General features: G+C 46.7%; 3 protein-coding genes and 1 long non-coding RNA gene across 5 annotated transcripts in view; 3 read left to right on the forward strand and 1 right to left on the reverse strand.

Moving 5' to 3' along the window:
* The first annotated feature begins 1,102 nt into the window (after positions 1 to 1,102).
* VPS11 (VPS11, CORVET/HOPS core subunit) lies at positions 1,103 to 11,089 on the forward strand. Of its 2 annotated transcripts, none has more exons than XM_027881442.1 (16): positions 1,103 to 1,278; positions 1,571 to 1,719; positions 1,920 to 1,992; positions 3,069 to 3,232; positions 3,332 to 3,579; positions 3,970 to 4,171; positions 4,446 to 4,597; positions 5,553 to 5,739; positions 6,137 to 6,280; positions 6,760 to 6,948; positions 7,854 to 8,015; positions 8,495 to 8,634; positions 8,926 to 9,128; positions 9,697 to 9,868; positions 9,987 to 10,209; positions 10,897 to 11,089. In XM_027881442.1, the coding sequence occupies exons 1-16, from the start codon at positions 1,125 to 1,127 to the stop codon at positions 11,059 to 11,061; spliced, it is 2,727 nt and encodes a 908-aa protein (XP_027737243.1). In that variant the 5' UTR covers positions 1,103 to 1,124; the 3' UTR covers positions 11,062 to 11,089. The 2 variants fall into 2 exon arrangements, with proteins under 2 accessions (XP_027737243.1, XP_027737241.1); XM_027881440.1 differs by having other exon boundaries at positions 1,125 to 1,278; positions 1,920 to 2,055.
* Positions 11,090 to 11,313: 224 nt separating this feature from the next.
* Positions 11,314 to 21,205, forward strand: HMBS (hydroxymethylbilane synthase). Its single transcript, XM_027881444.1, has 13 exons — positions 11,314 to 11,502; positions 13,030 to 13,102; positions 13,779 to 13,828; positions 13,928 to 13,983; positions 15,088 to 15,165; positions 15,485 to 15,562; positions 17,034 to 17,109; positions 17,786 to 17,899; positions 18,394 to 18,432; positions 19,491 to 19,610; positions 19,851 to 19,904; positions 20,434 to 20,520; positions 20,739 to 21,205. The coding sequence occupies exons 1-13, from the start codon at positions 11,338 to 11,340 to the stop codon at positions 20,910 to 20,912; spliced, it is 1,164 nt and encodes a 387-aa protein (XP_027737245.1). The 5' UTR covers positions 11,314 to 11,337; the 3' UTR covers positions 20,913 to 21,205.
* A 497-nt stretch (positions 21,206 to 21,702) lies between these two features.
* On the reverse strand, positions 21,703 to 22,449 carry LOC114056326 (histone H2A). Its single transcript, XM_027881445.1, has one exon. The coding sequence runs from the start codon at positions 22,393 to 22,395 to the stop codon at positions 21,964 to 21,966; it is 432 nt and encodes a 143-aa protein (XP_027737246.1). The 5' UTR covers positions 22,396 to 22,449; the 3' UTR covers positions 21,703 to 21,963.
* A 224-nt stretch (positions 22,450 to 22,673) lies between these two features.
* Positions 22,674 to 23,421, forward strand: part of LOC114056327 — a 6,036-nt gene continuing 5,288 nt past the window's right edge. Inside the window, exon 1 of the long non-coding RNA XR_003570980.1 lies at positions 22,674 to 22,786. This is a non-coding gene — a long non-coding RNA (uncharacterized LOC114056327). The remainder of the gene's footprint in view (positions 22,787 to 23,421) is intronic.

The raw sequence follows: 23,421 nt of genomic DNA on the forward strand, positions 1-23,421 counted from the left end.
TTTTTTTTTTTTTTTTTTTTTTTTTTCCCTCCCCTCCCCCCCCCCTTCTGTTAACTGTGCTGTGTTGGAAGTATGCTGATGTCCATAAGGAGACCTGTGGCACTTGACAAATGTCAAGGGTGCTGTGCCTGCTCAAGCCATCCTGGGTCTGCACAGACCCTCCAGCCTTAGTGACAGCTGCTCTTCCAGGCTCCAATGCTCCACGGTCTTGTCTCTGCTAGACCAGTAGACATCAACTGGCATTTGGTTGCAGTGCCAAGTTAGCCCTGATTATGCCCATGAGAGTTTCTGTAAGAGGCCAGAGCAGCACTCCAGGAGTCTCCTGGGACTGTCGTGTCACATCTTCCATCAGGAGTCATCCTGAGCTCGGCTGCTTGTGCTGCAGAAAACCTGTGTGCTGTGACTCTGGCTGCTAGGAATGAGTGTTTTAAAGTTGCTTAAAAAGCACGAGCAACAGAATCGACAGAAGCAGATTTAATATAAAAGTGAAAGCACAACAGTTTGGTGGCAAGGTTCTCTCTAGTGCTGACTAGGTGGTTAAAGCATAGAGAAAAAGCAGACTACAATCAATCTAAACCCAGTATCAACCCAAAAGTTATCTACGTGGAGGCTGGGGGTGAGGGGGATAAGGATAGGTTGAGTCACAAGATTCAGATCTCTGTTACCTCTGTTGCAATCCACCCCAGAAGGCAAGGGTAACCCAGGTTCTTGTTAATAGATCCCTTGGGTGATCTTAACAATGTTTTAAGCCATTAACCATTTTCATCTCTCACAACCCCCTTGTTCAGCTGGGCCCTGGACAAGACCAACGGTTTATGTCTAACCTTTCCGTATATACTGCCGTTGGAGAGAGGTGAGTTAAAATTTGATGGTGTCAAAAATTAAACATTAGTTACTACACTGCATAAATATTATTGTAAAATGAGTCATTCAAAGTTGATGACACCCGGATGAATTTTAAATCCCTAGCAGGCTCTGATATGTTTTTTTTTTTTTTTTCTTTTTTCCCCTCGATAAGTGTTCAACCTTTAAAATTAAATTTCCTGGCACCCCCGAGGGGCGGGGGCTGGGTCACGTGATTCCCGGGCCGGGTCACGTGAGTGGCGGCTGGGACAGGCCCCAACATGGCTGCGTACCTGCAGTGGCGCCGTTTCGTCTTCTTCGACAGAGAGACGGTGAAGGAGCCGCCGGGCCCGGATGGGGCCGGTGCGAAGCCCTTTTCTCTGCCCCCGGGCATCGCGGTTTGCGACTCGGGCCGGGGCAGCCTCGTGTTCGGGGATATCCTGCCCGGTGCCGGGCGCTGAGGGCCTGTGGGGGGCTCGGCGGGGCCGGTGTTGGAGAGTGCTCGAGCTTCCTGCTCTCCGCTGTCCTTTGCTTTAAACACAAACAAAAAACCTCTCTGCTGAATGTGTTGGTGCTCCGGGGTCGTTCTGCAGAAGTGTTTACTAAAACCCTCCGATTGAAGGTGTGGTGTGGTGGTTTTTGTTTGTTTGGTTGTTTGTTTGTTTGTTTTGTTTGTTTTTTGGTTTTTTTTTTTCCTTTCTCTTTATGTGCCTTAACTGTGATCTAAATATGGAAGGTCAGATTTGGTTTTTGCCTCGCTCCCTTCAACTCAGTAGTTTCCAGGCTTACAAGCTGAGGGTAACTCATCTGTACCAGCTGAAGCAGCACAGTATCTTGGTTTCTGTTGGAGAGGATGAAGAGGGTATTAACCCCTTGGTAAGTCAGATGATAAAGTGAGGAAAATGTATTTGTAATATAAGTCTTTCTAAAGGCTACTTTAGGGTAGTGTGATTAGCTCAGTTAACTTTTCTTACTTTAATTATCTTGATCATTTTGAGCACTGTAACATTTGATACCAGGTCTTGGCCCTAAGCAAACCACATGTTTTGCTTATGCTGGATCGTTGTTGTTTGTAGGTGAAAGTCTGGAATCTGGAGAAGCGAGATGGTGGCAATCCTCTGTGCACACGAATTTTCCCAGCAATACCAGGTAACAAGCCCACGGTTGTATCCTGCCTAACTGTCCACGAGAATCTTAATTTCATGGCTATTGGTAAGTAAAACTGAGCTGTAACAGCCTAAGAAAAATATTACGAAAATTAACCCTTACTCAGATGTAAGGAAAATGAAGAGATGATGCAAAAATCAGCACAGAATATGCTGATGGTTTTTCTTCTTATGCAGTTGTTATTCTCCCTGAGAGATTGTGTGTCTCATGCAGTCACAGAGCTCGAGAAGATAAATGAGTAAATTTAACCCAAGTCTGTATATTTTAAATAAATACTTAAAAGGGAAGCACATATTTTTAGTTGATGTTCTCTTTCCCTGCCATTTGGTCAGGCTATATATTTATTGAATTAGTACTAAATTCAGGTTCTGTTGGTACAGGAGAAACCATAGGTTTTGCGATACCTAGTGTTACAGAGAAATTTTTTTCAAGTATACTATAGAAACCTTTTTTTAAAAAGAAAGCCAGTTTCCCCTTTTGGATTCACCCATTCCTTTGTAATGTTTTTTGCTTCTGACAGATTAAGAGCAGTAATGTGAGGTTACATGGTCCCTGCACTGAAATCAAAAAGCTTTCCCTATGTGTGTGGTGGCCTTCCATCCTGGGACAACTTACAAGACGGGCTGTTGGCAAGCTGTGAAAACTGCATATTTTCACAAAGAAAATCTTCCTCTTGTCTTTTTACAGTGTGTTTTGAATAAGCAAGGGAATTAAAATGATCATTGCAGTTGTGGGATGGGAAGGCTGTTCATAGAGCAAAATACAGAGAGACTCAAAACAAAATCAACCCGCACATGAGATTTGTGTGTGGAAAACAAGCTGACCCTTGCTGAGCAGTACCCTCCTGTATGCAGTCGTGTGAGAGCTCTGAACTGGAACAGGACCACTGGGAGGTGGCTTGGCCAGACTGACTTGACGCAAGAACCTATGGCAATCCCATCACTTCATACCTTGCTGGTGAGCAAGGTGTTGTTGCTGACTGGAGCTGCCCTAACTTATGCTGAATAAAATTTCAGGTGTGCTGTGTAAGTAATTGTTTAGTCTGTCCACTTCACCAGGTTTTGCAGATGGCAGTGTTGTTCTTACGAAAGGAGACATCACTCGAGACCGGCATAGCAAGACCCAGATCCTACACGAAGGCAGTTACCCAGTTACTGGCCTTGCTTTCCGACAGTCTGGCAAAACTACACATCTATTTGTGGTGACCACAGAGAACATCCAGGTGAGAGGTTAACTGGAAAAAATGAGACTGACTTGCAAATTTCATTGCTTTCAGAGTCTAGACCAGAGTGATCCCCAAACCCTTGCATTTCCTCTGTAGTCTTATATGCTTTCAGTGAAAGACTATCCTCACCTGGAGCTGGACACTCACGGTTGTGGATTGCGCTGTTCATCTCTCAGTGACCCCTCCCAGGATCTCCAGTTCATTGTGGCAGGAAATGAATGTGTGTACCTTTATCAGCCAGATGAACGTGGCCCTTGCTTTGCCTTTGAGGGACAAAAGCTGATTGTTCACTGGTACCGGGGGTACCTCATCATCGTCTCCAAGGACCGAAAGACTTCGCCAAAGTAGGGCTTCTTGGAACAGATGAGTTCTTTTTGCTCTTGCAGCTTCTTGCTTTCCCGCTTTTTTGTTCTTACTTGTAAAACTTTGCTCTTGGAGGCCGATGGCAACTTTGTCAGAGGCTGTTGAGGTTCATCCAGACCAATCTATCTGTGTGCAAGAGCAGCACAGTTAAGCATGCTGAATGGGAATTTTTCCCAGTCCTATGAATTTCTCAGTAAAACAGGATAATGGAATTTGTGTATAAATATGAGATGTTTTGCCTCTAGGCCCACTTAGTTTATTGCCCAGGTGAACCCTGCTTGTCTTGCTCTTTGTATGTCTCTAGTTGGCACAAGTATCAAGATTCCAAGTTATGCTGTCTTTGTTTTTTAAAACTTTTTTCTGCTCTCCAGGTCAGAGTTTGCTGGGAATGAGGCACAGAATTCGGACAAACAAGTCCTGAATATATATGACTTGTGCAACAAATTCATTGCATACAGCTCAATCTTCGATGATATAGTGGATGTCTTGGCAGAGTGGGGTTCTCTGTATGTGCTGACCAGAGATGGGAAGATCCACGTATTACAGGAGAAGGATACACAAACCAAACTCGAGGCATGTAAATCTGTTTTCTTTTTAGTCTCTGCTTTATGTCTGCAAGATTGTACTGACTCTGCAGATTGAAAAGTTGAACCATTCAGGTGGGTGAGTTATATAACAAGTGACTCAATAGCTTTTCAGCATGACCAGTGTTATAAGGCATTTACTTTTTAAAAGTCTAAGGACGCATATGCACTAAAAAGAAGAAACAACTTTTTTTCCAGGTGTATTTGAACTTGTTTTGTGGGGTGGTATTTCCCTTACTCAGCTCTTACCATGTGTTTAACAGATGCTATTCAGAAAGAACTTATTTGAGATGGCCATTAACCTGGCCAAGAGCCACCACTTGGACAGCGATGGTTTGTCAGAGATTTTCCGGCAGTATGGGGATCATCTGTACAACAAAGGGAACCATGACGGGGCCATCCAGCAGTACATCCGGTAGGTCCTGTGAAGCCAGGATGTTGTAGTGCAGGTAGGAGCTACAGAGGGTTTGATTTCTGTTTCAGCCCAGGAATAAAACAATTCCAAACCAAAAAAAGCATGACTTGAGGTGAAAGTTCTACCCATAGAGAGAAACATTTCAGTGAGATTAAAAGTCTTTGAACACATTACTTGAAAATTGCTCTGTACACCTTGGAATAAAGTTCTTCTCTTTGATCATATTTTAACATGAATAATGTAGGCACACTGGGATGGAGTTGGGCCTGACAATACCATTATAAAGAAGGAATCGCCCTAGGATGATGCAATTTGACCATGAATGGCAGTCCTCTTGGAAAATACCCAAACAACTCGTCAGCTTTGAAACATCTTGGGTTTTTTAGAACTCAAACTTGGAATAGCCTGGGCTTGGGGCTTACTGAAAACTTCATGCTCAGTTTTTAAAATGTCACACAGTGTTAGGTTAATGTGCAGCTGAGCCTCTGGAGTCCCCAACATGTAGTGACAGTCGACATGTATTTTTACTGTTGACTTGGGTTAAGTCTCACGATAACTGTGGCTAAAGTGCTTCATGTGGGCATGAGCATTTAAAACCGACTTTGAGTTATGCAACGGAAATGAAGGAAAATGTAGCTTTTTTTCCTCTTTTTTTTTTTTTTTTTTTGGTCTTCCCAGTTTGCTGTGGTCAGATCCCAGTCCTAGGCTCACTGCTGCATTTAAAGGAGAATTAAGTCTTTGCTTGCTGTCATGGTCATCCTGATTGAAGCCTTTGTATCTCTGTGCGTGCAGATGGGTAGTCTTACACCATAACTAGTTGTTGTATAGCTTAGTGATCACGTGTGGGTTAGTGCCTGCTGAAGTTAAGGCTTCTCTCTGCTCTGTTGTTAATTGTTCCATTTATTTTGACTTCTTGGGTGTACAGTATCTTGTACCATGACTCTTTCCCTCACAGAACTATCGGGAAGCTGGAACCATCGTATGTTATTAGAAAATTCCTGGATGCTCAGCGTATCCACAACCTCACTGCTTATCTACAGACTCTCCACCTGCAATCCCTGGCCAATGCAGATCATACTACACTTTTGCTGAATTGCTATACCAAACTCAAAGACAGCTCCAAACTGGAAGAATTCATTAAGGTATTGGGGAGAGGTGAAATTGTGCCACGTTATTATGGCCTGATATTAATTAAAAAGAGATAGCAGTGACATCGTAAATTGGCTCCTGTAGGGCCATTAAGACAGAGAAGAATGGATTTGTCACTCAGTACCCCTTCTTTACTCCTTGATTTCCAAGCTCTTGCTTACATTTGGTTAGCTTGCATCTGAGTCTGAGTGTGCTTGCTTCTGCCAGTGCAAATGGCAAGAGAATGGGAGGTGGTCAGACTCCTTTCCTTTCTGCGCGGGTGGCCTTTCCCATGCCTGAGAGGTACTGCGTTGTCCCTGCTCATGCTTTCCTCCTCTTACATAAATGATTGCTGCTTCTGGACTGTGGGAGTGTTTCTGAGGGACCATCTTTCTGCTTTTGTTCTTGGAGACGAGTGACAGCGAGGTCCGCTTTGATGTGGAAACGGCCATCAAGGTGCTCCGCCAAGCAGGTTACTACTCCCACGCTGTGTACCTGGCAGAGAAGCATGAGCATCATGAATGGTACCTCAAAATCCAGTTAGAGGACATCAAGGTGAGGAGACATAACTGCTCCCGTGTTCTTACTTGGGAGAACACCACATCTCTAGCCTCCTCTTCAGTGAAAATACATTTCCCTGACCTCTTTCCTGAGGGTAGCATGCTGGTGGGATTGCTGAGGCAGCAGCAACAGCACTTGATACTGCTTGTGTGTTGCCTTTTTCCTTTTGGCACGTATGGTAGACTAGGGGTGGAAATCAGAGAACCTTACTTGTTCTGTTTCAGATGTGGCTTTTTACAGTCCCCTTTAAGAGGAGGGAGGGTGGATAGTGAGGGACTCATCTAAGTCTCTCCCCCAGGCCACATCCAGTCTTCCTCCCTGAGGAAGAAAACAAGCAGGAATAGTGAACTAGGTGATAATTCAGAGCAAATGGTGTTTGTGGCATACTCACAGCACGTCTTCATTCTGTCCTAACCTCAGAGTGGGGAGCAGGGGCCAATGTCCTGTGATTGTTTTGTTGGCTGTCTCCACAGAACTATCAAGAGGCTTTGCACTACATTGGAAAGCTGCCCTTTGAACAGGCAGAGAGTAACATGAAGCGCTATGGTAAAATCCTAATGCACCATGTCCCTAACGAGACCACAGAATTGCTTAAGATCCTTTGCACTGATTACCGACCCTCGGGAGACAGTGAAGGCCATGGGATGCTGGAAGGAAAAAAGGTACCATTTATGTTGACAGCGAGTTTTTGCTCTCCAGTAGTGCAAGTGAGTGCTTCTGCATACTTTATGGTGTCAGCCCAATGGTTTAGGTATAATGAGAGTTATACCTAAAAATATGTGTGTGTATATATACACACGTGTATATATATATACATGCTCAGGTGAGACCCCACCTGGAGTACTGTGTCCAGCTCTGGAGCCCTCAGCACAGAAATGATGTGGACCTGTGGGAGCGGGTCCAGAGGAGGGCTACAAAAATGATCAGGGGAATCGAACACCTCCGTTCTGAGGAAACGATCAGTGAGTTGGAGTTGTCCAGGCTGGAGAAGAGAAGGCTTCGGGGACACCTCATTGCAGCCTTTCAGTACTCAAAGGTGGCTTATAAGACAGAAGAAGACAAACTTTTTAGCAGGCCCTTTTGCAATGAGTCAAGAGGTAATGGTTTTAAACTAAAAGAGAGCAGATTTAGTTTGGGTAGAAGAGAGAAATTTTTTACGATGATGGTGGTGAAACACTGGACCAGGTTGCCCAGAGAAGAAGAAGATGCCCCCATCCCTAGAAATAAATATTCAAGTCAAGTTGGATGGAGTCCTGAGCAACCTGATCTAGTTGAAAATTTCCTAGCTCGTTGCAGGGGCATTGGACTAGATGGCCTTTAAAGGTCCCTTACAACCCAAACCATTCTATGATTTTACAAGAAGCTCTGTCCTGTCTGGTGTACTGGTAGTCCCAGAGACAAGAGACCACTTAAAGCTATTGCTCAGAACTGATTCCTGATGTAGTTCCCATCCTGTGTCGTGCTGTATCTGTTGTGTCTCAGAAATGAACATTCCTCATGCAGGGAGGAAGCACCAGTCCAGCTTAGACTGATTTGGGTGCTTGGTCTCTTTCTATCTGTGTTACAGGCTAATTCAGAGGAGTTCATCCCAGTCTTTGCAAACAACTCCCGAGAACTGAAGGCTTTTCTGGAGCATATGACTGAGGTTCAAGCCGACTCTCCACAGGGTGTCTATGACACTTTACTGGAGCTTCGACTCCAAAACTGGGCACATGAACAAGATGAGCAGGTTTGAGCTCTTCCATCACTGTGTTTTGAGAGACAGATTTGGTGTCTCTGAATCCTATTTGCATTCCTGCAAACCCATAACCTTTCCAGCTGGGCATTGATAACATGAGGCAATACATATGCTGTGCTGGACAAATGGCACAGAAATGAGAAAGCAGCCTGCTAGCTGGGAGAATACTCCTTTAAGGAAGGCTGAACTTGCTTTGTATGAATCTCATCTAAGAACAGATTCCACACAATACAGCCTCTGTGAGCAGATGCCTCACTCACAAAAGTATCTCTATTTGCTTGCCTAGATCTGTGAGGATGCTGGCTGTTTGGGCAAAGAAAATCATGTCCTGTTTGCTTAAAAGGGATAGAGAACAAATAGCAAAACTGTCTCCTGTGAAAGAGCTGCAAATTGTCAGGTCTTAGTGCAAAATAGTGTGTACTATGTGTGTGCCTGTGTTGCTCTGCCTGACCTCTCCCCATTCTTTGTAGACCAAGGAGAAGCTGCACAATGAAGCCCTCACCCTCCTGAAGAGCGGAAGGTTCAAAACAGTCTTTGATAAGGCCTTGGTCTTATGTCAGATGCACAATTTCAAGGATGGTGTCCTCTACCTCTATGAGCAGGGCAAACTGTGAGTGTTGCTCTTGTCTGTAGAGTCCTTCCCCTTCTGCCCCCATTGAGCCTTAACTGTCTGTGCCTTCAATGGTAGTAACCTCTTTAGTGTCTCAAGATGGGAATGGTAGTTTACTGCTCAGCTGAAATACCTTGTTGTTAGAGCAAAGCAGTTACATAGTGAATGGGAGGCTTGTCTTTGGCTTCTGTGTGAGTCTGGAGATTGCATGGCTGGGTGGAATCTTGAAGTCCCTCTAATAATTCAAGGGGAGAGATGGATTGTGGCAGCTGATGAGTCTTTCTCCCATAGTTTCCAACAGATCATGCACTACCATATGCAGAACGAGCAGTACAAGAAGGTGATCGAGGTGTGTGAGTTGTATGGAGACCAGGAAGCTTGTCTCTGGGAACAGGCTCTTGGCTACTTTGCACGGAAGGAGGAGGACTGTAAGGAGTACGTTGCTGCAGTACTGAAACACATCGAGAACAAGAATCTTATGCCTCCTCTGCTTGGTAATTATGACGTGTGGCACTCAGCCCACAGCACCCCTCCAAAGAAAAACCTAACCCAAGCAAAAACAAAAAAAAAACCCCAAACCACAAAAAAATTCAACCCAAACTAGTTTGTAGCAGTCTGTATAGATCAGAAATTTGAGAAGTGAATCAATGAAGTTGGGGCCCACCATTTGAAGTAATATTCCCTGTTCTGTAGGGAAAAGCTATGTCACTCACAGCTTCCTAATTAGGAAAAAAGACCGGTAGTATCAGTGAGATGTCTGTACATGCTTTCTGTTCTGTCAGTATGGGGCAGGGAAGGGCTTGCTGAAACTCCTGCTGTACCTTGGTGAAGTTGAACTGGAATCCAATCCACTGCTAGATCCTTGCTTTAGTTCTTTTGGTCTGAGCTATCCAGTTCCCCTTTTCTGGAAGAGGTCAAACTGAAAGAGAGCCTTTTCCAGTTCCATAAGAGTGTGAACTGTCTTTGCCTGTAAGTGGCCTTTCCCAGGAAAACAGTCTGCCCAGGCAGGACTAGTGTAACTTTTTGCGCCTGTGTTTAAACTAACATCTTGGTCACTCTCAGTTGTGCAGACGCTGGCTCATAACTCCACAGCCACCCTATCTGTGATTAAGGATTATCTTGTCAACAAGCTACAGAAGCAGAGTCGCCAGATAGAGCAGGATGAGCAGAGAATTCAAAAATACCGAGAAGAAACTACAAGGATCCGCCAGGAGATTGAAGAGCTAAAAGCAAGGTGCAGAAATGTGTCCTGTCTTGTCTTGTCCTATATAAGGATAGAACTGCTGTTTTCTTTTATTAAGGTAAAATATAGTTTGTCTTTCTCATGCTTCTCCTTCTTGTCACTCTCTCAGTCCCAAGATCTTTCAGAAGACCAAATGTAGCATTTGCACCAGTGCACTGGAGCTGCCTTCAGTCCACTTCCTGTGCGGTCATTCCTTCCACCAGCACTGCTTTGAAAGCTACTCCGAGAGTGATTCAGAATGTCCTACTTGCATGCCAGAAAATCGCAAAGTCATGGACATGATCCGAGCCCAGGAGCAGAAGAGAGATCTGCACGACCAGTTTCAGCATCAGGTAGGGTAAAATTGCCTGTCTTATCAAGTTGAAATAAATAGAGTTTAGATTCATTTACAGACCCGTGGAGGCTGGTAGAAAAGGGAAGGCTTGAAAGTATTTTGTAAACAAGGCTGAGTCTAAATAATGAGTCATTAGACCCTAGGGTGACTGCATTGTGTAGAGGGCATGGAGAGTTCTTGTCACTCTGCGAAGGTGAAAGGGAATCCATTCTCACCTTAACCTCAGATAGGTCGAGACCTATTGGTCAGTGTTACAGCTGGTAAACGAGTTGTATAGAACAAATCAGGGAGAAAGGAAAAAAAAATTGTGTGAATTGGAATGGGGGGGACAGGACCAAAATGTTGTTTCCTAAGGATGAAGCAGTGAAGTTGAGAATGGGGCATATGAGGAAACTAGAGAGCTGAGGCAGGTGCCTTACTGTTTAAATTCAGTTGTTCATTATATCCTCTCTATGCATGGCTCAGATGTAGGTTTGAAACATGAGGTGGAATGGCCAGTGGCAGCAAATCTAGCATCTTCCTCTGCTACATGCAGTCCTTGCATGGAATGAGCAAACAGCCAGGGAGTGACGTGGGCTGCCCTGTCCCTAATAAAGAGGCTCTAAGTGCAGGGATTGAAAGGAAAGAGGCTGGAGGCAAGAGGCTTTGGAGGCTTTTGCTAATGCTGCTGCTGTGTGTCTGGCAGCTCAAATGTTCCAACGATGGCTTCTCTGTTGTTGCTGACTACTTCGGTCGCGGCGTCTTCAATAAGCTCACACTCATCACGGACTTGCCCTCGGGAAAGGCGGCAACAACGCTCGAGGCTGGCCTGCAGCGGGAGCTGCTCATCCACACCAAGCGCAGCACCTGACCCCGAGCCCTGTCCACGCGCCCCCTCGGTTGTACGGAGCCCCGCGCTGTGTCCTCAATAAATCAGACCCCCTGGCTCTAATAAGCCAGCCTGGCCTGGCAGTGCCGCACCCGGAGCTGCCCCTCGACCCCCACAGACCGGACTAACCGGGCCGAGTGCTGGGAGGGCGGGGCCTGGGGGGGCGTGGCTCGAGGCGTGGCGGAGGGCGGGCTTCCTTGAGGGCGGCGGGGGTGGGGCCGGCGGTGACGTGCTCGGCGCGGCGCGAGGCCGGCGGTGATGGCGGAACGGGGCACGGGAGCGGCCGGAGGGGGCCGGGGCCGAGCGGGGAACGGCACGGGGGCCGACGGGGCAGGCGATGACCCGGGCGCTGATCCGCCCTTGCCGCCGGGCGAGAACGGAGTGGAGGGCAGAGCGGTCCGGGTGGGCACCCGCCGGAGCCAGGTAGGCAGCGGCGGGGCCGAGGCGCGCTCCCGCCCCGGTACCCGGCTCGTTCCGGCCGACTCGGGGTCCGCGGGCTCCTCGGGGCTGGGGGAAGGGCTGGGCTTCCGAAACCCGCGCGTTCCGGTTCCTTCCTTGGGACTCCGGGAAGAAGTTTGGAAAGCGCCCCCTTCGGAAGCCGGGGGGGCGGCCGGCTCTGAGAGCGCTGCCCCGGCGCGGGAACCGAGGGTGAGGCGCGGGGCCCTCCCGGGTCTGGTGGGGGCTGTGTCACTTGCAAGGCCTGTGCAGCTCTTGCAGGAAAAAAACACCAATGACTGACGGCTGCAGCTCGCTCAAGGGCAGGGAAGGGACGTGTCCGGAGATACAGCAGGTATCTCTTGCCAGCGGGCTGCAGCGGGAGGAGCAGCCTCGCAAAGGGAGATAAGAGACCCTCAGACCTTTGTTCTGAGATAATGTCGTTCCTTCTGGTAGCACGTTCTAGGAAGAATTTCGTACTGTCACGAAGGCATTTTGTGTAGACATCAGGGCAAGGGACATAGCCGTGCCTGTGGGCTGCCTGATTTTCCAACCTGAGGCTCCTGGGGCACTTTACAAAGGGAAGTAGCTACTTACTGTCGTTTTACTTGTAGGGAATCAACGGTCCTGAGAACCACATTAATTACCAAAGGGTCCTTAGCCCCTCGGTGGGAGAAAAGCTGAAACTCACCTGTAGTGCTTGAGTTTGCTGCTTCTTGCATGTGCAGAATGATGACACACTCTGTGATCCTGGGTTTATTTTAGTTGCTTCTGCTGTTCTTATGCAAAGGAATGTTCTTCCTGCGGTTTACTGGTTTGAGATCTGTTGCTTGCTGAACGTGACGATGTAAGGTGTTACTTTTCTCTGTGTGTGTCTGTAGAACCTATAAATAAAGCTCTGTTCTTACAGAGGATAAGTAACTTGTATTTGACAGTAACTGTAGATTTTTCCAGCGGCACAGGGAAATCCTTCTGGCTTCTCCCAAAACTTGCAGTATTGGTAAAATTCATACTCTTAGAGAGTACTACCCAGTGTGCAACATGACTTACTCTTTCATCACTGAGCAACAGGAGGATGGTTTTTCTTACTTTTCTGCCCACTTGCTGAGGAGCAGGTGTAGTTCAGCAGTTGTGTTCCACAGAGGTGAAGCACAACAAGAGGAAGCATGAGAATCCTGATCTGCAGGCTTCTGCTGTAGTCGCTCTTCCTAACTGGATAAATTGCTGTGTCTCATGAGTGTTTGGATCACAACAGCACTGAAAACAGGGAACTGTTGTGCCACTTAGCAATAAAAGAAGTTCTTCAGTGCAGGGGGTCTGGTCATTATAGGAATTCACACAGTTCAAGGAATATGTACCTATGAGCGATTTTGCTTGAGGCAACCTATTTCTAATGCTTTTGATTTTGAGAGAAGGTACTGGGCATGCATGCCTGACTGTTGAAGAATAGCAAAGCCTCCTTAGCTACGGTATGGACAATGTGTTCTTTCCTTAGGACTTTCTGCTTCCTTGCAGCTGGCCCGGATTCAGACCGACAGCGTGGTTACGATGCTCCGTGAGCTGTACCCTGACCTCCACTTTGAGATTGGTAAGTTGTTTTGGATGCTGCCCTGGGGGTGGATGGCAGCAGGAGCCGGTTGGTTATCTTTGTGTGCGAGAGGTGTGCATAGAGTCAGGAGGAGGAGGATTCGACCCCACTTATCTAAGAGTGCAGTCTGAATTCAGTTATGTTGTGTGGCTTAGCAGCTGCTGCTCATTCCTTCCAGGGGAGAAAGATGGATTTCATAGGCTCTTGATGATGGAAGCACTGAGTATGTGATGCAGATGGTGTTCTGTTGCTCTGTTTGCAAACCTGGTATTGTTCTGGCTGCACTGTGCTGAGCATTAGGGGCATTTTCTGGTCTGAGGCTCGAGGCTTTCAACAGGAATAATGGGACCTCAGCCTTGCACTGAAGAGAACTGCTGCATATGTGTTCACTGGCACTGCAGAGACAGACTGTGGCAGTTTCCATTGGGTCAGCTCTTCCCAAACCTGCCCCCTTTCCCCTTGCTGTGGTTTTTATGACAGTGAAGGAAGTCTCCATTTCACTTGCCTTGACTGCAGGGTATGTCTAGAAGTGAGTCTGTCTTGTACTGAGCCTGAGTTGGTGCTCACCCAGCAGTGTGTGACACTGCTCTGCGCGTGGCATTTTACATAGGTGTTTTCAGCCTAAGCCCAGTGCTCTTACCAAGCCTCACATTTTACCTGTACTGTCTCTGAGCAGTTGCCATGTCAACAACCGGAGACAAGATCTTGGATACAGCACTTTCCAAGGTAAAGAATCTCTTCTTCCTCTATACAAGAACTAATCGTATTTGAAGTTATATTGTCTGATGCTTCTTTTGTGATTCATGTCCTTCCATTTATGTGTAGATCGGGGAGAAGAGCCTCTTCACCAAAGAGTTGGAAAATGCACTTGAAAAAAATGAGTAAGAGCTTATTGTTTTCCCTTCTTCCTCTGGCATTTGTTGCTCTTTGGACATCTCTGGCTTGCTGCATATGTGATCTACTTTCCTTCTGTTCTGGTACCTCTGGCTAAAAAAAGAAACCTTTTGATAAGTCACTGTCTTTTTCTTTCCCTTTTCTCTCTGTGCCCTGGGCTTTAGCCATGTATTTTGAATTGGAGTTGTGTCACTTTGTCTGCCCTAGTTAGGTTTCTTTTCTTCTGTCATTTGTGTATTATATATGCATCAGAGGATGTAATTTCATTTGATTTCTGCTTATGAGTATGGTCTTTTAAAAACACTTTATTTGGTGGTGGTAATGTATTGCAAAACATATTTATTGTTATCATGTTAACATTTATTAACATGTTTGTGAGCTAAATGTGCAGGAGAATTGGACATGGGCAAGTTGTGCTGCGTTCTAACTTCTCTCTTCAGAAAACCTTGGTTCAGGCTCCTGCTGAAGGAGAGAGAGATTAGTGGTGTTTTTGTGGGTTTGAGGTGTTGGGTTGTTGTTGTTTAATCTCTTCTTTTTCAATATTCTGAGGAATGTTGCCTTAGTTAAAGGATGTTTAAAAACAAAGGTATTCTTCTTTACCATGTAGTTACATCATACTACATTTTCAGTGAAGTTGGTGAAAACATTCTGGGGACTCAAGCATTTATGATGATGTTCACTTGCTGTGTAATGAAGCAGGTGCCCTGTAGTTTGGGTTGCTGCCACTTTCAGTTTGAAGCATAATCCAGCCCCCTGACTGATGCATATTAGTATGAGTCTCTCTGTGTAAACATCTCCAGTGTCTTCCCCTCACTCAACTTAATTGTTTCAAAAGTGTCTTGCATCGCTGCTGGGAGGAAGGCATTATCCCAGGGGGAAAAGAGAGAGAGAGAGAAAGGTGAGGTAGCTTTTTTTGGAGTAACTTGAGAACTCTATAGTAAATTCTGGCTGTGGAATCCTGAAATTCCTCTCTACTCCAGATTATTTCTCAGAGTGGGTCCAAACTTTTCTGTAGATGACCTGCAAGCCTCTGATAGACCACCACATGAGCTCAACCATCTGTTCGCTCATTACTACCCTCTAATTTTTAGAGTTGACCTTGTGGTTCACTCCTTGAAGGACCTGCCAACTTCCCTTCCTCCTGGCTTTACCATCGGCGCTGTCTGCAAGTAAGTGTGAACACAAGGCTTGCTTCTCTGAAGGGCTTGCATTTTACCGTGTTGGTAAAGAAGAGCAAAGGCAGCTTAGGTTCATTTATGTGTTCAAAGTTTCATCACCCTCTGAATAATCTCCATAACAGTGGAAACACCAGAGCTGTCCTAGTGGTCGGTAGCCAGCAGGTGTGCTGAAAATGCTTGTTTTTACAATGACAGTGGGGTATTTTGGAGCCAGAGGCAGTTCCTCCAGGGACTGATAGCAGAACTGTTAAGCTTAACAGCCTTCCCTTAAATGATGTGTCATTCATTCTGCGCTTGCATTATTTTGCAGAAGGGAGAACCCACTTGATGCTGTTGTCTTTCATCCCAAAAACTGTGGAAAAACATTGAGCCTCCTTCCTGAAAAGAGGTGAGTGGGAGAGGAAGGGGATGACAGGTGTGAAAACAGAAGGGGGCAGTTGGTTGATTCTTTCCAGTGGCAAGTCAGTGAGCTCCTTGCTTTATCCTGTAGTGGTTTTACGCTGCCTTTTGTGAGTGTTCCACAGACATTACGCTACACCCACTAGCTGGGAAGAGCAGCAGCAAGGGGTGCTGCACACTGGGTGAGACTGGATCTCTCAAACCACCCTAGAGTTGCAGTGTTGATTCTCAAGTTAGACACTTTCAGGATCTCCAGAGTGAATTCCTGCTTCCTTGTCTTGTGCCTACTGCAGGGAAATGCATACATTGCAGACAGGGTGTCCAGTGCAGGACTTTGGCTTTTGTGGACCTGAAGTATGCTTTTGTTCTCACCCAGCCAGTTCTGATTTCTTCCTGGATTTTTTGGCATCACTTCCTTGTGGATTTTGAATTACCTGCCCTTTCATAGAGGTTATTGGAATCTTTTGTCTGAGGTAGCTGAGTGAAATGACCCAGATTAAGGTAGCTATTAGATTTTTTTTCTATGTTAAAGTGAAAGAAATAAACCAGCTGTAGTAGAAACATGGACTTGTGCTTCTGCACATTTGGATGGCAGGAAAATCATGTCTGGTCTAGGATCCAGGTTACCGAGAGGGGGAAATAGAGGGGCAGGTACAGATCTCTTCAGTCTCGTGACCAGTGATAGAACTTGAGCAAATGGCTGGAGCTATGTCAGGGGAAGTTTAGGCTGGATATGAGGAAAAGATTCTTCCCCCTGCCCGAGGGTGGTTGAGCACTGGAACACGCTTCTCAGGGAAACTGTCACAGCACCAAGCCTAAGAGAGTTCAAGAATCATTTGGACAATGCTCTCAGGCACATAGTGGGATTGTTGGGGTGTCCTGTGTAGGGTGAGGAGCTGGAACATTATTGATGATCCTGATGGCCCCCTTCCAAATCAACATATTCTATGATTCTGTGATTCTGTGAAGAGAAGTAAACACCTTACATCTTGAGAAGGGAAATGCTCACTGCCTAGACTGGCAGTTTTCTGTGGTTTCCAATTAGGCACTCAAAGGTCCTCTGTTTACTACATCTATGTCCCTGATGAAGTCTATCTGTTTTAGTCACTTCAGTTGTCTGACTTTGTCTGCTTCATTTTGGGACAGCCAAGTCTTTTTTTCTGTTATAAATATTGTGGCCTTTAAATGAGGTTTATCAGTCCTTGACAGTGGCTGGGACTGCTCTCCAGAAGCATATCCTGTATATCATCTCCTTGAGAGTGGCTTCAGCCAGGCTTTATGCTAAATTTCACAGAGTGGTTTTCTTTTTTCTAAGGAGATATAAATCTGGTTCTTAGATCTTCACTTTGACATATATGTAAAAAAAAAGTTACCATTTGTTTCCTTGAAAGTTCTGTCATACTTCTGTCTGGAGGTGTTATGAGTATGCTTGATTTCACTGATTCTACTTTTCCCTACAGTGTGATTGGAACCAGTTCACTTCGGAGAGCAGCTCAGCTCAAAAAGAAGTTCCCTCAGTTGCAGTTCAGGGATATTGTATCCTTTCCTGGCAAAACGTGGGAGCTGGGTGAAGCTGCAGAGGGGAAAATATAACTTGATGCAAAGTCTACATTCAAGGCTGATTTGCACCAGCTGACCTAGCACAAACTATTTCCTCAAAGGCTGCCTGCCCCCTGCTACCCTGTTCAGAGGGTAGGGGTAGCACTGTAGCCATTCTGTCCTCTGCTTTCTCAGGAGGCTGTGAACCAGGGGGCTAGCTGTGACCTTGCTGGGGTTCAGGATGCATTGGATTGTGTGCTATGCAGTGTTTGAGGAATGGTGCCTCCCCTGTGTTTTTTGAAGGTGTGTGACCAAATGCCAGTGGGTTCCCAGTAACCCTGGATGTAATTTGGACCACTAGTGCCAATGTGGGTGGCTGAACTACTGAGAGAAGGCATTGTTACTTCGGTCCTATGAGCCAAGTTTTTTGGAGTGCAGAAGGAGCTGGGTATTAATACTGAAATGACGTGCAGAGTCAGCACTTGAATTAATATTCCATAATGCTTGGCAAAACTCTATTTAAAGAAAAAATTGTCCATATTTAACACTTCTTTCAGGATGGTACTGATGTTCTCATTTGAAGGCTATTGGATTCTGTGCAGTCTGTAAATGCTCAAGTGGCTGTAGGACTGCTTGCCTGATTGTTTCTATGCTTGCTTAACCACTTCTACAGAGAGGGAACTTAAATACCCGCCTAAAAAAGCTAGATGAGAAGGAAGACTTCAGTGCCATCATCTTGGCTGCTGCTGGACTGAAGAGGATGGGCTGGGAGCATCGCATTGGCCAGGTGAGGAGCAGCAAAGCAGAAAATACCATTCTCTGCTGAACCGTCAACTGCTTGTGTTTCAGACCTTATGGTTGTCCTGTCCAAGATGAGCATGCAGTCTGCTGACTCCATTGCCATGTTAGTTTGTGATTTGAGATGCTTCAGGGAGGAGTTTTGGGGTTTTTTTGGTTGGTTGCTTTTTCCTTCATACAGAAATTTATACTGTTCAGCTTTCCATGGTTCAGTAACAATTTGTGATCTGATCGTCTCCCAGCAGTTTGCAGCACTCATGTCTGGCAACTCAGCGTTGTGCAAGACTCAGTTTCTTGTGACTGGGTATTTCACAAAGTGGTATTGTTTCACTGTAGTGGTGGAAACACTGGAGCATGGGAAGGGAGAGGTGATATTTCTTTGATCTGGTATGAAATCAGTTGGTATTAGAGACAAGCATAGAATTTGGCTCTTGTTTCCTATATTCTGAACTCTGGGACTTAACTGATTTTGCTTTGTTCCAGCTCCTAGACCCTGAAGATTGTCTGTATGCTGTTGGACAGGTATGTTACAACTTTTGTACTTTAAGCCATGCTATGTATTGAAAGCCAGCAGCAGCACAATGTCTCTTGAGTGGTTAATTGTGCTGAAGACTTCTCGCTTGTTGGTTGCCAAAAAACTATTACATCTATCTGTTTTGTTGGCTGTTATGCTGTTTTAGGCACAGCTTGTTGGAAGAATGGGAGTCAGCTCTGTTACTCAGTGGCTGATTTCTATTCATAGTCGAAAAACAATAAAGGGGAAAGGTAATGCATGCACAACTAGGATGGGTGACACAGCAGGTGTGGGGCAGGCTCTCACAGGGTTGGTGTTACAACTGCACCAGGATGGTTGTGCACACCTGCTGCAACATCTTTGCCCTCTGATGCTCCATCCTTCTCCCTTATGGTGTCCTGACTCCTACAGGGTGGAGCTGAAACAGGTGTCTTGGAGCACATTTTAGGGCTCTTGTTTCTGGGCAGGCCAGTGGTTCCAGTCCGTTCTGGACACGTGGCATAGTTTACACAGGACTGCTCAGCTGGTATCAAACTTGCTAAACCAGATCCATTAGTGATTGCAAGTGACCAATCTGCACAGTCATTCTGAAACAGTGACTTTGATCATGTGTTGGTCAGGTACTGTGCAGTGGCCTGTACCCCGTGCCCCGTCATGTATCCAATTTAGAAAAGAATTGTTTTGTCACTGTTACTCATTCAGCACTTGATCTGTTTCTTGATGAAAGGTTGTAAATCTTGGATTTATCCAGCCTACTCATCCCAAAGGCACAATAGGGTGTGTGTTTCTATATATGCAGACATAACTGAGATAGGTTCTAGAATGGTTTGAGGTGGCAGCATGGCCTTTAACATTTGGCTGATTAAGTTCCAATCATCTGTTCATAGCAGCTGCTATAGGATGACTGCAGCCAGTAAAGTGTTTTGTAATTCATTTCTGTAAACATCACTCCCTTAGTGAAAAGCGTTCGAGCCTCTGAGTTCTGTTTCGTGGTCAATGCTGAGTGCACACACAGATGCATGAAGCTGAAGAATTACTTTATTATGCTGTGTGTTTCTTCTCCTAGGGTGCCTTAGCAGTGGAAGTTCGTGCCAAAGACCAAGAGATACTGAATATGGTATCTGCCCTGCATGATGCAGACACTGTGTTGTGCTGCATTGCTGAAAGAGCCTTTATGAAGTGTTTGGTAGGTCTGGTGTCCTTGCTCCTCTGCCTGCAGCAGTAAATACTGCTCTGCTAGTTGAGTTGATGCCGAAGTATGGGAAATCTGTTGCACTGTTTTAAAACTGTGAAAGAAGGATTACTTCTGAATCAAGAAGGGCCTGAAAAGTGATGGGTGGGGGTTGTGTGCAGCCTAAACTTTTCAGAGGCCTCTGCTTTGCAAGTGTTGGGTAGGAGCCTTGGTGTCAGCTTCTTTTTGTTTTAGGAAGGTGGATGTAGTGTCCCTGTTGCTGTCAGCACCCTGCTGAAGGATGGCCAGGTGAGGAGTACTTTTTTTTCTGGGATTATTTTGAAAACCTATTCCAAGCATGTGCATGTTCCCTGATCCTTCCCTGAAGACAATTTCAGCAGATGTCTTTAAAGCCAAGTAGGGTAGATAGTCTCCTGACTTGATCAGTGGGTGTGGGTACTGAAGCTGTCTCCTAGAAAATTCCCTTATAATACATACCAGATTTCCCCTCTCATCACCCTTGCTTATTTTAAGGTAGTGTTGCCTTGAGATCTGAAAGTCTTGCTTCTGACCCCACCAAATCTGTTTTTAGACAATGGATTAGGGAGGTGGGAAACTAGAAAAAAAGTCCATCCTTTTCCTTGGGAAGTTGCGTCTTCCTTAACAGGAATTTCTTCTCTTTTGCTTTGTGTTGTACTGCTATTCTTGCTGATCCCACTGCATGAGAAAAGCCTTCCCCTCCAGACTTAGCTTTGTATGCTGGTGGGTTTTTTTTTTAAAGAGAAGTAGTTGGCTGTTTGTTAATATGGTATTAATCCATTCTGTCTGTTTTTCCAAGTTGTACTTGACAGGAGCAGTCTACAGCTTGGATGGATCTGATAGCCTGAAGGAGACCATGCAGACCAGTGTCAACTACCCCAATCAGGTACATGCCCTGCAGCGACTTCAAAATTCAAACCTGAAGCTGAATGACAAAACCCTGACCTTTAGAAATAGATGACTTTTGGTCTGGTTCCTTGAAAGTTGTAACAGCACCCTGTTCTTGAGGCTCCTTGTACCAGATTTTACCCTGTTTTGTGGATATCCGAAACTGTTCTTTCCCTGCTCCTCCCCGCTGCCTTACCTAGGTGTTTGTGTCTGCAGAATGAAGATGGACCAAACGATGATGTGCAGCACGTTGGCATCACAGCCAAGAATGTCCCTAGCCAGGCCCAGGAAGCTGCAGAAAACCTGGGTGTTGAACTGGCTAATTTACTTCTGAGCAAGGGAGCAAAGCACATCCTTAGCGTGGCAAGGCAGCTCAACGACACACGCTGAACTCGGTGTGGCCAGGAGTGCTACAACACCAGCTACAAGACTGCAGCTATGCCATCATTCTCCAGAAAATGGGATTTATTTAAACACTCACACCAGTCTTGCCTGACATTTGGGTGCAAAAACCTGAAATAATAAGCTAACTAACTTGAGTAGTTTGTGCTGTTCAGGGTTTTCATCCCCCTCCACATTTCTCTAAATTGCCAAGTGTCCCTTTGAAGTATTTTCAACAATTTTTGTAGCTAGGAAGTTAAAAGCAAAAATTAAAAATAAAAGTCTGTAAGCGTTCTATTCCATTTAGGAACTCAGTGCTCATTACAGATTATAATTGGAAACACAACTGTGCTGGTACTAAAATGCTGTACTGTGCTGAGAGTGCCTTATTTGGGCCGGTTCACTCACTGGACCACTGAAGTCTCCCATCAGGTTGATGATACCATGTTCCTTTTAGTTAAGTAGCACAGATACCACTTTCACCCTTGGTCTCAGTTAAGGTAAATTAAGTTTGCAGTTATCAGGTAGATGCAGATTTGCCAATTTGTCAGGATTAAAGGAGGGTGTGAACAGCCTTAGAGTGCTTGTCCACAAGGGTAATGTGAACCAGTTCATCTCCCACTAGCCAGTGAATGGGGAGCTGAAGCAGAAGTCCAAATTTGGGCTATTGTGCTTTTCTTTATAACAGCTCCTTCCTTTTACTTTGATTTCTTGCACTCACTACTGCCTCGCCATCCTCCCAGCGAGCCTTGTGTGTTACAGTACCTTGTAGAAATACTGAAATGGCACCCTCTTGGGGTCCTGTTTTGTAAACGAAGCGCTGTTTATTCTCTATGCAACGCCCACTGCAGGGAAGAAAGGTAAATACAAGCAAATTACCAGCCCTTACAGAGCAGCTCGTGTTCGGTGTCTGACAGGCCTCGGGCCGATTCCCGCTTGTCCCTCGCAGCCGGCCCGATCTCCCCTTCCCTCCCCTCCCCTCTGCGGATTACAGCTCTCCCCGTGAGCAATGGGGTGGCCCTGAAAAGGGCCTTTGTGTGGCGCCGGAGGGGCGGCCGGCCTAGTACTCCTGTGACTGCTGCCCGCTGCCCTTCTTGCCGGCCTTGGCGGGGCTCGCGCCGCCGCCGCTCGTCTTCTTGGGCAGCAGCACGGCCTGGATGTTGGGCAGGACGCCGCCCTGCGCGATGGTGACGCCGCCCAGCAGCTTGTTGAGCTCCTCGTCGTTGCGCACCGCCAGCTGCAGGTGACGGGGGATGATCCGCGTCTTCTTGTTGTCCCGGGCCGCGTTGCCCGCCAGCTCCAGGATCTCGGCCGTCAGGTATTCGAGCACGGCCGCTAGGTACACGGGCGCGCCAGCCCCCACCCGCTCCGCGTAGTGCCCACGCCGCAGCAACCGGTGAACGCGCCCGACCGGGAACTGCAGCCCAGCCCGGGACGAACGAGACTTGGCCTTAGCGCGGGCCTTACCGCCGCTCTTGCCACGGCCGGACATGGCGCCTGGCTCGACTACACAGCCGCTCTTCTCCGGCCGCTCCGGCCAACTGAGGCGGGACCGGCTCGCCGGGGCCTTTTATAACCTCCCGCCAAGTAGGACTCAGCTCATTGGACAGCGACACCGCACCTCGCTATTGGCGCGTCTGCGGAAGAAGCTTTTTGCTGACTGGTCGTTTTTAGGACACCACAGCGTTTTCCCTGAGTGTATTGGCGGCGGGCACCAGCCAATCAGCGAGCGCGGCGCCAAATTTAAACCTCACAGAGGCCGTTGGGGGCCTTGCGGCGCCTCCCTGGCGGAGAGACTGGCGGGACTAGTGGCCGGTCCCGCGGAGCCCCTCGTGCTGCCCGTCCGGTGCTCCGGATAGCAGCGGGTAAAGCTGCAAGGTCAGGTCTGTGCGAGGAGCTTTGGCGCTGCCACCTCTCAGGTTATTAAGGAATGGAACCAAAGGGGCGGAGGGGTGACGGCAGATGGGGTACGTGATGGCCGAAATAGCACAATGGTGCCCGTCCTGGGCTGCTCTCAGAGTTTTTTAAGGACTGGAGTCAGCCTCTGGGCCTGGGCCTTGGTCTTGGCCTGGCTTCCGTCCAGAGTGAGGCAGGAGGGCTCTTGGGATGCCTGCAGGCCAACAGGTGTCCTCATTCATATGGGGGAAGAGCATTTGGGAACGAAAACCTACCATGAGATCCTTTTAGGGGATTGTGAGAATGTGTGAGATATAGTATGGGTATATCAAAGGAAGCACCAAAGGTGGGGAAGTTATAAAAGCGGACTGGGAGGAAAAAAATATGGGAGCATTGAAAAAGTGTGAAAAAAGTGGCCATGTCTTAATACGTTGCTGATCAGTAATAATTATCTCTGCAGCCTTGTCTCACTAAGCTCCATTTCTAGTTTTTTTTTCCTAGGGTGAGGGGACTGTCAACCCTGTATGTTTATGTATGTCTGGAAGTCTTAAGTACCAGCCGCTGGCATCAGGCCCTAGGTCAAAGGGGCCAGTGTGTATGTAGTTCCAGCAAATAGGAAGAC

Source organism: Empidonax traillii, unplaced genomic scaffold (genome assembly GCF_003031625.1).
Source record: "Empidonax traillii isolate 1590-97213 ecotype Southwest subspecies unplaced genomic scaffold, ASM303162v1 scaffold87:size1256882, whole genome shotgun sequence".
NCBI lineage: Eukaryota > Metazoa > Chordata > Aves > Passeriformes > Tyrannidae > Empidonax > Empidonax traillii.

Coding starts and splice junctions, on each gene's coding strand:
- VPS11 (XM_027881440.1), top strand. CDS start 1,125: ATGGCTGCGTACCTGCAGTGGCGCCGTTTCGTCTTCTTCGACAGAGAG. Junction 3,580..3,969: donor GACCGAAAGACTTCGCCAAA/GTAGGGCTTCTT, acceptor TCTGCTCTCCAG/GTCAGAGTTTGCTGGGAATG. Junction 6,281..6,759: donor TCCAGTTAGAGGACATCAAG/GTGAGGAGACAT, acceptor CTGTCTCCACAG/AACTATCAAGAGGCTTTGCA.
- HMBS (XM_027881444.1), top strand. CDS start 11,338: ATGGCGGAACGGGGCACGGGAGCGGCCGGAGGGGGCCGGGGCCGAGCG. Junction 15,166..15,484: donor ACCATCGGCGCTGTCTGCAA/GTAAGTGTGAAC, acceptor ATTATTTTGCAG/AAGGGAGAACCCACTTGATG. Junction 17,900..18,393: donor GGGAGCATCGCATTGGCCAG/GTGAGGAGCAGC, acceptor GCTTTGTTCCAG/CTCCTAGACCCTGAAGATTG.
- LOC114056326 (XM_027881445.1), bottom strand. CDS start 22,395: ATGTCCGGCCGTGGCAAGAGCGGCGGTAAGGCCCGCGCTAAGGCCAAG.